Here is an 11,756-nt window from a genome sequence, read left to right as displayed (position 1 = left end):
GCTCAGAGGAGATAGGTTAATTCCACCTGAAGATCTAAGGAAGAAAATAATTTATCTAGGTCATGAAGGCCAGCAAGGCATTTCCAAGACCAAATCCAGGATAAGAAATACATACTGGTGGCCAGGCTGTGATGCAGAAATCGAGAGGGTCATACACTGTATCCTTTGTAATAAGTCTGATAAGGGTTGTGTGAGTAGTGAGTACCCGATGGTTATGACTGATGTGCCGAGCAGACCGTGGTTGAAAGTTGGTATTGCTATTATGGGTCCCATATGGAGTGAAGGCAGGCAAACGTTTTGTGTGGTTATGATTGATATTTTAACAAGATGGGCAGAGGTAAAGATGATGCCTAGTGTCACAACTAAAAACATTATTAATTTCATGGAAGAGGTATGTGGTAGGGAAGGATATCCAGGAGTTATCCTATCTGATAATGGCCCCCAATTCGTCTCGAGAGAGATGGAAGATTATTTAGAAAAGAGATTGATTAAGCATGTGACCAGTGCGGTCTATCACCCACAAACCACTAATAAATATTTAATAACATATCTTTATCTAATTCTGTCCCATCATTACTGCTACAATAACGCCAGTCTATTACATAAACAGGTTAAGGGACACTTGCTAAAAAACTGTGCAGAGCTGGCAAAGTAGTGTTGAAAGGTTTGTCTCCTTTGCCACATCAGGATACATGCAGAACTACTACCTGGAGTGCACAATGCAGTGGCAGATTGGTGTTCTTGGCATCTCAGACGCTAGCAATCGGCACCCTTCACTTCCAGGAATCTTCAGGCACGTGGGTCCACATGGGGTATGAAAGACATCAACCCGATTGTTCGCAGATTGAATATCCGCTTCAAACTCCTTATGTTTCAGCTAAAGTTCAGGCCCAGGTGCTGCAGCAGCAGATGCATTTTTTCTGAATTGGGGGAGGGGGGGAGCTTGTATTACACTTTCCTTCTCTTTTTCGATCCCCAAGAGTACTTCTGCTGGTCTAAGCTGCAGGTGACACTCGTGCTGATAACTTCCTACTGGCTAGAAATGTGTATTGAGATGCTGCTCCTTTTTCCTTCCATCTCATAGTTTCTCAACCCAAATTGGCTCTTTATTCCTTGCTCCTGAACAGAACATTGCACCTGATGGCCTGAAAGTGGAATATCCACCATTGCATGGTTTTCCAAAACTGTTTTATTTATTGCATCAAAATGTATAAGAATGCTGCCAGTGGTTTGAGGGGTTTTTGTTATCATTTGCTTATTTTCTACAGAAGACCCAATGGGCGAGTCTTCTCTCTCACTCGAGCTAGACGGGTCAGCTGGGTCTCAGGTATTTGTGTTGATTGGGCGCTCATTCTGTCAGGGGGCTATGGCATCTAAGGCTCAGTTGGCAGGTGTCAGTTTGTTTGAAGCACATTCTTAAAGCAGCAGATGGGTCTAATGAATCTGTGTGTAGTACATTATATTGTAAGCATATCAACAGGTTTCCTCAACTCTACCATCTACGCTTTAAACGTGCATAATAAGAAGCCCCTGTGCCCTGCTCTCAAATGCCGATTTTGCTATTTTATCGAGGGAAAGTCAGGGTTTTGGAGTAAGATCTACTCATTTCTCCATTTGGTGTCCCATCCTGAATTACCTACTTTGGTTCGAGCTCAGGGATCATTCCGTTTTCTTCTAAAGTCATCGGATGACGGTTCAATGTAAGCTGTGGTGGCTCACCGTTCTTCCTGGTGGTGACACAACCTCAAGAAATGAGGACGTGTGATGGGGCGGACCTAATTATGGATCCAACGTAAAGGATATGCCATTCTCTCTCTATGGTCCAAAAAGAATCATCAGACACGAAGACGTGCACAGAATAAAAGAACATGTGAATTTAATAATAATGGCTTCTGTGCCCTTAATATAATCCTGACTTTATGTGGTAAACTAGCAAAAATGACATTTAACAGTTGTAAGGAACAAGGGGGTCGGTTTGACCTCCCCCTCCCCGTACATTCAACACAAAAGGGACCACCTGCTCTTGCAATAGTGGGGGGGGACGCCTTACTTGCCCCTTCCCTGTTCCCAGTGGATGAGTCTCTGGCATCTACAGAAGCAGCAGAAGCAGGGCTACTGCAAGATACATTTGGACTCCATTTTGTGTACCCCAGACTCCATCTTTGGACTAGGCTGCATTCTGGTATCTGTTAAGCCTTCTCTCCTCTCTGCAGCACCGCGCACAGCGAACACTGACAGCCCCCATCTCCTCCTCCCGTGTCTGTGCTACCCAAGCCCATTTCTCACAGAGGCTCTGGCGCGAATTGTTGCAAGCTAACAGTGTATTCTTTTCATCCTTCCTCTGAGATCACTGCACTGCGTGTGACCGGGCTGAATCATGACTTGCAGCCCATCCGTCTCAACAAACCTGCTCCAACTCCTCTCACCCCCACCACTGGAGAGTCCAACCCTGCGCCCCTCTAACCTTTCTTTGATATAGCAGAAGGGTGACCCCACCTTGTTGACCACTCGAGTGCCCCAATATGATTAATTTCATGTTGTCATATATTCTGCCTTAAACCAACACATCAATCTATCCCCTCCCGCTCTGAAGTGCCAGAACAGACAACTGTTAAACCTCACCCCCCAGCAAGCCACCTGGAGGGCAAGACCCCCACACCCTTCACCACTCTAACGCTCTGAGGCAGGATAATGTAAATAAGTGTGTACAACGTATAGGCCTCTCTTAATACCAAAGGCATAGTTTATGGGTTATTTACTGCATGTCTTGTGATAGCATATTGATTAGACAGCACCAGCCGCCTCTCCAGATCCCGAACTGACCTTCACTTTGCACGGACCGGCCCAGCCCAGCTGACCCACGTGATGCCTACCAGCCCGCCAAGCTGCCAGCCAATCTCGTGGAACCTGCCCCTATAGTGCCATACTAGGACCCAATCCCTCACCAATCCAAATGTAACTTGTAGACAGTATGGAAAACATAATCTATGTCCCTGTAACCCTTTAAAATGTACTGTTTTGTATTGTTTGCCAGAGCGCTCTCAAAGCAGGAGAGCTCTCTGGATGCTGAATTTTACATAAACCTTTGTCTCTCACAGCCAATCTCCTTGTCTCATTCCCTACTGGGATGTGTCCTTTATTCTGAGTTTCTAATTGTATTGTGGGGCGTGACCATCTTCACAGGTCATGGGTTTGATATATTCATTGTGTTGGGTGGTGCAAATTAAGATTTCTGCATTAAACTGCATCCCTGTGTTATTTTGCTCCATCATTAAACTGCATCCCTGTGTTATTTTGCTCCATTGGTGCTAAACAGCACAGTGGAATATTGTCTATGGTAGTGGTACACTGCGCCAGCTGACATGTCACATTCTTAACATGTACCTCGTATTTTACATTTTTATTTGATGTGTAGTCGACGTCTGCTCACATGGACTACACATTTAAACTAAAAAAGAAAAATATCATGAAAAGTGGAATGCTCCCTTTTGAATACTACTGGAGCAAAGAACAAAGAAATGCAATTTACAACAAAAAACCTAATTTGTAGGGCTCTTGTGACATACGTTAGCAAATTGTTTTGAGTGTACTGTTAATCTGCTCTTTATTTCTCAAGTTGTCCATCTCTAATGTGCCTCTGGGAGGCAATATTTCCGCTCTCCCTTCATGCCGTGCCAGCAAAGTCACATTCACGGGAAGCCCAACGCAGTTCCTGTAATCACCCAGCAAACAGATGCCCCCTACTCGGCTGCTTTCCTGCATTTTAACTGAATCAAGAAATACAAGGTTACAGATTTCTTGTACAATGTGTCTTGATATTAACAGAGTGCCCTATCCCTCCTCTGTTGGCACTTTAGGATAATTCATCTATTTATTTAAGTTCATGTAAACTGCATGCTTATCACCTATGTAGTATTGTAACAGTAGTTGCCAATGATAATGAAATGCACAAGAAAAAGGATGCCCATTCAGGAAGGAAACACGTTTTAAACAGTATAGAAATGCGTTTTGGGTCAACTTGGAAGGTACGTGCTGTGTACTATCATGCGGGGGACGCAGTTGCAAGTGGGATGGAGGAGATGTACAATGTTCCAGCAAACAAAAGAAACCAAACTACGTACATACCCCCAGAGCAATTCCTGACTCCGGACGGGGAGAGGTAGAACAATTCAAAGACAAAGGGTAATGCGCCATAACCATGTATGAGTCGCCCAAACTCTTGTTGAAAGAGCACTGTTGCCACCAATGGGCACCAATGACAGATATTAAAATGTAATAGGCGTCACTGAATTAAGCCCTTGGTATCCTGTATGGGCTCAGCACCAATAGCCTCTCAATAAACGTCAGTCTTGTATGTGACTTCAGTGAAAAGGCTATTTCCATGTTGTGATTCCTGATCTCCCAGAGTCCCTTGATCTCGTTCCCTTCAGTCCAATAGCTTGTCCGGAGCGACTTCGTATATCCCGTTCTGGTCCTTCACTCTGGGCCAGCTCTTCATCGTACCTACAGCAGGAAGGAAGAATAGTTTTTCATTGTCACAGAGCAACGCATTTAACAGCACAAGAAATTTTGATGCATTTTGTTGTGGGAATTGTAGGGAATGATGATAGGACTGCAAGCTATTTTGTTATAGGTTAGTAGATAAGTATATATTTTAAACACAGCACAACATTTCAAGTTGAAAGCTACTAGTCTAACACAGAAGTCACTCGCTCCATTTTTGAATGAAGGGCAGCTGGTGACGTGACCAGACACATACCACTCTTCAACAATAATGCACAGCCATGCTAGCATCAGCCATGTCAAGTATACATTTAAGTCACAGTCCAGCAGTAAAACAGAACAGAAATGAAAGATAACATATGTTGCATCCTGCCCTATGGCTACCCAAAGGAAATAAGGCCAATCATTTTTAGCCAGTGTATATTGGGGTGGGAGGGCTGGTTTCTTGCCATGGCTTTCTAAATGTACGACACATAGGTTCCAATCCCGCTTCCTTGTGTCACTAAAATCTTGAGAACCACGTTTTCTCCTTTTCCCCCTTCGTTCAAATACGTAAGTGAGCAGTACATAAAACAGTGACCACTACATAGTGCTAAATAACAAGTAAAAACTGGCCTGGTGTGTAATTCCGTCGTTAACCATTGAAGGGCTCAAATCTCAGTGTCCCCGATTTATGAGATCTTGGGCAAATCATTATCTCACTTTCTTGTTTTTATTGGGTGGTTCATTTGAGACCACTTTCCAGAAATGTGCTGTACTTAAATGTATTAATGTCACGTTATTCACTTGAAGGCAATGCGTTAGCCCAGCCCACTTTCGCCCCCACCCCACCACACACACACACACCTTTTTCATCCCGCTTGAAGTACTGCTCAAACATTAAAACATTTAGCAATACATTCTATCATACATATGTTTATTTTGGATTACTTAATTTTACAATATCAATTATAATATTTATATACACCACATAAATATCATAAAATGTTTCGCATTAAAATGCCATTTATGGCAATCTATTGTGCCATGTGTACCATTAGAAGCAACTGAAATAAAACTTCAGCAAATATTAAACTATACCTTTTACCATTTAAAGCAGCACTAGGTATTTTGCACCATTTTCCATTGTTAATTTCCAGCATATAAAGTCAGACTCAAGACCCACCTCTTCATAGAATCTCTCCGACAACACCTAGGCCATCACATCGCCACCTGACACGCTAGACGCCGCCCGCCCATCTCCACCCCACCACCCGATACAGCTGTCCTTTTACTCTTTGCCCCTCTGTACGTACCCCTGCTGTATATCTGTTCTGTCGCTACCCCTGAAAAGCGCTCCGTTATGCATCTGTATTGTTGCATACCTCTGTAAAGTGCTCCGTTGTATATCTGTAATGGGGTATACATCTGTAAAGTGCTTGGTTGCTTCTCGAAGCCAAGTCTGTGCTCAATAAATACCATAATAATAAAAGTTATGTTCTAGACATTTCTATGCATTTTATGTAGGGCTGTACCGAATAGCATATTTAGTATTCAGCCGAATACCGAACAGTTTGTCAACTATTCGGCTGAAGCCGAATATGAAGCCGAACAGTTGCTTTATTTAACAAATCATGTTCCACACTTCAAAAAACAAACTTATTAAAAAAACAAATAAAGCACCATTTTAAATGCATTCCATACTTTTATTTCTCTTCATTGTAATTAATGTAGCATCTTTTTTAAAGTATAAAAGCCAGAAATAAAGCAGATTTAACTAAAATGATGGGACCAAATGTCCAGAAGATTGTTGCATATTCAGTGACAGTTAAAGTAGGAGGCTTCACAAATGCAAAAGGACTGCCTTTGTGAATCAGATGCATTGCATTCTCTATCCAGTTGCAAAGTCGATGCGGTCGAGTTTCGAAACTTCTTTGCAGCTCACATAGAAATGTATAAAATGGTTCATGTCGGCTCATGCAGGACACAAATCAAGAGGAAATCTGAAATGCATTAACTCCATCTCACAACTATTCAACCCACCCAAACCAATGCGGCTCACTTTTCACTTATCCTAGCCACTCCTTCTCACCAATACACAAACTAATGCAACTTATCATTCCTGATAAAATATCAGATAATGTTTAAACTCAGGACTCAAGTCCTTAAAAAAAGAAAAGGGGGGACTATGACGTACGCAATGAGAAGTGACATGACAGGAACTGAGCGTATCCTAAAGTGAAATATGCATATTCTTTTCAGTTTGTCTTTTCCAACTGAAAAAAGTGCACATTGGGTATAAACATTCGCCAAAAGAAAATATTTTCCTGTATTTTTGCAGGCTAAGTATAGAAGATGAGCCCCTTTTAGGTCTAAGAATCTTTAACAAAACATGCTCTAAAGAGCGGATTACAATATAACATCATTTACAGCTTTGTGGTAGCAATTTGTCTGGTCTTGTGACTAAGTGTCTGGTCTAATTCTGTTCAATTTTGTAAACTGAACTCTATATTTGCCTTTCTGATTTATTGTTGCATTGCATTGAAATGATAATGTCAAAGTATTTGGCAAGAGCCGAATAGCAAGAAACTATTCGGACGGAGTAGAATAGCTTTTTTTCAGCCGGAATTTGGCTGAATACTTACTCGAAGCCGAAGTTCGGTACACCCCTAATTTTATGCTTTCATGACGTAGGTCAAAATGTGATCAGGCAGATATTTTGAAAACAAGCTCTGCATGCACACAATCCTAGGCATTTTCTGATGTGAAGGCTTCCAGCACCGTTTTACCTGTGTTTATATTTGTTTTTTCTTTACTGGTAGTCTTTCCGTCTTGCACTCCTTTGAAAGTGTAAATAATGGCTGGTAAAAAAGGGGGAGATAGAGCCATTAAAGGTTTTGGGCAGGGCAGACACTTGCCCCCACCAAAAACCACAGAAATTAAGGGATACAAGTTTCTCGGTTCGCCGCTTCTCGCCCTCTACATCGCAGTAATAAGCCAAAGCATGATAGGCTGTTATGGCAGCCATTGAAATAAGCTTGGGCAATCCCTTTAAGACCACAGACCCTTTCTATCCTGGCTGGAATAAGATTAGTAAGAAAGTGGCATTTGAAGGGAAACATAAGCAGACCAGGAAGGTACTTACCTTCTACCACATGGGCTATTTTACGCAATTAAATCATTTGCATAAGCCACATTTATTTTTATCTTGCGTTTCATTTACGCAGCAACTTAAAGCAGTTGCTTGTGAAGTTCCCTCTTTTGTCCAGTTGGTGGCCCTGTGCCACTGCAGCTTAGCAAGAAACAGTTAGAATGCTGTTTGCTGACAGCAACACTACAACTAAGCCGAGTGATCTGGGGGGAGTCGGGCTACAGAGAAGGCAGCATCATTTGCACTACAGCAGTGGTATAGGTCACAAGTCAGCCTTCAAAAGGTAGGAAGCTGTAGCAAGTACTACTGTTAACGTCTCCCTCTCCCCCAGTTGCACCTAGCTTTACACAGAGTGCAATGGCAGCACTGTTTTGTTAATTTCCCCAGAGGAATGTGAGCACCATTTTTCCCTTTCCTATATTGTCCACTGGGGATCCCTGGGTTGTAGACTGAAGGGGACATCCGAGGGAAAGCACAACAACTTCCTGGAGTGCCTGGTATCAAAAAAAGCTGTGCATGTGTTTTCACAGCAGACATAGCTGTGTCCAGGGCTGGGCAAAGGACACACTTTTTCCAGTTCAACCACAGGACCAGTCACTATAGCTTTCATGAATAGGTCCCCATCGTGCTGCAGTGGCCGTCAAGAAAATCGGAGAAAAAAAATGCCTTTCTTGAAGCTTCCAAGAGAGTATGAAACCTGTTCTATTGTTTCCAAGTGTGCCACCAGGGCCTGCCCCTCAGTGTGAGAAGACTTGGACTGCCTCTTTAAGGTTTCTCCTAGTGCAGGACCGTAGTGGTCCTGCAAGCCCTCAAAAGATGAGGTGAAGAAGCTGTTGCTTTGATGAGCCGAGATGCTGCTGCAAGACAAGAATTAGTGTGTGAATAATCGATTGGTACAACGCGACCACGATTTCCATGAACAGGCCCCAATTTTAATGTGCGCTAGAAAATTCTGAACTGAACAATTACCCTTAATACTAAATCAACCTATAGTAAAGTCATACTTTCTTTGTGAAAACGTTCCTGACTCAGGTCAGTGACAAGAGTACATGGCGGCTTAAAAGCGTGTTTATGAGAAAGAGTGACTAATCAATGCCTCATTGTCCTAATCCATCCTGATGCAAGTGAAGGATTAGCTCAAACTCTTGCCTAAGGGTGGCTCCAACTAAAGAGATGCTATTAAGAATTTCACCAACGCACAGCAATAAAGTCGATTGTCTTTCACTCGCTTCTAAAGTGACTCAAATCTACCCTGCAAATTGCAGTCACAACTGTAAAAATCTATTCTCACTTGCATGCTGTACTACAGTACCAGGCTTCTGGGCAAGCATCTCCTCTGCAGTCTGCACTAGTGACTTCATCAGCATTTCTCTGATTTCATCAGACTTCATCAGATTTTCTCTGTCCATGTGCCTGTGACTTGCTGCCACCTGGCATCTATGAATTCCTGGAGGGGCCACATCTGGAGCCTGCAAAATGGAACCAGATGGATGCAAGAGGACATCATGCCCAACAGGGATTTGATTAATCGGACAGTTGCGATGCGTGGGCGACAGCCGCTGAACATTCCCTAGGTTGGCTTTTACCCTCTCCTCCGAGGGGGTCGCTAGACACAGGATAGTGTTGAGCCAGGCGACCAGTGACAGAGCGTTCTGTGATGGCACCATGCAGGACTTCAGAAAATTGTTGGAGAATCCAAGCAAAGTTAGAAGGTGTATGGTCTCCTCTGTGTGCTGGGTTGCCAGTGCATGAGAGCGGAACCGGATGAGCCAGTTGTCCAGATAAGGGTAGACATGTTTTCCCTTACAGCGTAAGTGCGCTGCAACTGGGGCCAAGTACTTTGTGAATTCCCTCAGACTATTTCAGGCCGAAGGGCAGGGTCTTGAATTGGTAGTGCCACCCCTGGACGACAAAACATAGGATCTTCCCGTGTTTGCGATGAACAGGGCTGTGGAAGTATGCATACTCCAGGTTGGGAGTTGACAGAAAAGCCCCTTCAGCTCGTCGAGCATGTGCTGCAACGCGACAATCCTGAACTTTAGGGTCTTTAGGTACTTGTTTAGGCATCCTTAGTCTAGGATCGGTCACCACATTCCTGACTTCTTCCTTACCAGAAAGTATCTGGAGTACACTGCGGAGCCGCTGAGGGACAAGTGCTATTGTCCCTTTTCAAAACCTGGCCTGAACCTACTGTAGCAGTTGTGCCATGTGAAGTTCTTGACGCACGACAGGAGGAATGCAGGGGTACCTTTCTTGAAATTCTAAAGTGTGCCCTTGCTGAAGAATGTTCAGCACCCATTCGTCCATGGTGATGTTTCTCCACTGCTTGACAAAGTTCGATAGGCCTCCTCCCAGTGGGGTGCAAAAGTGGGGGTGCGAGTCCAGGAATCGCTGCAAGCGGTTGCTTTTTTAAATCAATTCTTCAAAACGCACAGGCTCTGTCTGGTGAGTTTGATTGGGGACGGGGACCGGCCTGAAACGGAAGTACCTACAATGTCATGCATGGCCCTTGATTTATTTGGCTGAATCTGAACGGGGTTAATTGCTACCACTCATGTCCGATCCATGACGAAGGGACATAACATGTTTTTATTTTGGATGTGGTATGTTAATTTTGCCTCCTCAAAAACCCAATATTTCGTGTACTCTTTAACGGGATCATACCCCCAAGCAGACATAACTCTCTAAAAAGTGTTCTTCATGGACTATCTTCTGTTTAAGGAGAACACTAAGCATGTTTAGAGCTATGGAATAAATGACAGGGCTCTGCAGCGGCTAATGGAGCCTGCGCAATTGTCCATGTCCCTCACATATTAGTGCTGTCTCTAGCAGACTGTGGAAATACAGCTTCTAGGTGCTGGGACTTGTGTGATGTCTACACAGCACAGCGAACGGTATTAACCGAACTGAAGCTCCCAACAGCACATCACAGCTCTCTTGCACTTTTCACACTCAAGCCTACTAACCCATCCTACCCTTTTTCCATTCAGATCCGCCAGGGGAACACTCCAGTGGTGATAGTTCACAGTATAAATAGCCTTTAACATTAACATTCAGTTGAATATGATTTATCCATCTTCAGTGATAGAAACAGGGCCTTTAACCAGACTGCTAAGTGTGACCCTAGCGAACCCATTCATAGCTCTGCAATACCGCACAGCATAATTAGTCACACAATCCTGTGCATTTACAGCTGACTTTAACAGTGCAGTAAATCTCTTCAAAGGTTGGGCAATTACACAGAGTCTGACCAGGCAGCCTCACAAGTGGAATCTGCAAATCATCCAGGTGATGCAGACGCTTGAACATCAACAACAGGTGGATTCAGCCACTGTGTGACAGTTTCTCCCCGAGCCCCTCCTTCCTATAGGAAGAGCCAATATTCCAGTAAACGTGTGTGAGCAGTTAACTGTTAAACACAGGCACATCACAGTGCAGCAATAATGCAATTCTATATGGGGCGTGTAGAATTGCATTGTTGCTGCACTGGCCCTCTCCCAGTCTCATAACACTGGATTTGACAGGCAGACAGTCTCACCAGCCAGTCAGTGCACCAGAGAGTCTAGTATAGCGACTGTGGTAGAACCAACATTACATTTTCTCCCATGTTGCTCCCAGCCACTGAAGTTGCTTGGGCCGTCCAGAGAACTGCCCCAGACTCTGCAATGTCCTGTTATGCTACGATATTGAATCTTTCATTGCACTCCATCTGCCCTTTTCACACTTTCTAGAACCTTCAGGATCTGCAAGAAGTGGGTGTTTCAGACTTAAATTGAGAGAGTTAACTGATTTTAACATTGAAGCTGCACTGGAATAGTCTCATTACAATGAGTAATGTAGTTAGATGCCCCTACACAAGTAAGTTTGCTACTCCTCCACCGTCTCTGAAGTTGGTGCCCCTCCCAACATTTGAAGGGTTAGCCCCCGCCTAAATTTTCGCCTAGGTGCATCCCTTGATGTGCACACTTGCAGTTTGTTAGGCAGAGAGGTGAGGGAAGCCTTTCCCCGGAAGTGGCAGTGTTGAAATTTTACTGTATGTGTTCAGAAAAATGTACTTGGAACAAACACAGTAAAACTTTAAAGCTGTTACTTTCAAGAAAGACTTCCATCACCTCTCTGCATA

At 43.7% G+C, this 11,756-nt stretch overlaps 1 protein-coding gene across 1 annotated transcript in view; it reads right to left on the bottom strand.

Annotated features, from left to right (window-relative positions):
• Positions 1-3,972: 3,972 nt before the first annotated feature.
• The window catches only part of TTLL1 (TTL family tubulin polyglutamylase complex subunit L1), a 500,816-nt gene continuing 493,032 nt past the window's right edge, over positions 3,973-11,756 (bottom strand). Inside the window, exon 10 of the mRNA XM_069628218.1 lies at positions 3,973-4,503. Coding sequence (XP_069484319.1) covers positions 4,374-4,503 — 130 coding nt within the window. The 3' untranslated portion in view covers positions 3,973-4,373. The remainder of the gene's footprint in view (positions 4,504-11,756) is intronic.

The sequence above is a fragment of the Ambystoma mexicanum genome, chromosome 12, assembly GCF_040938575.1.
Source record: "Ambystoma mexicanum isolate Mex_15411 chromosome 12, UKY_AmexF1_1, whole genome shotgun sequence".
NCBI classification, from domain to species: Eukaryota; Metazoa; Chordata; class Amphibia; order Caudata; family Ambystomatidae; genus Ambystoma; species Ambystoma mexicanum.
This window is presented reverse-complemented; position numbering and strand designations above follow the sequence as displayed.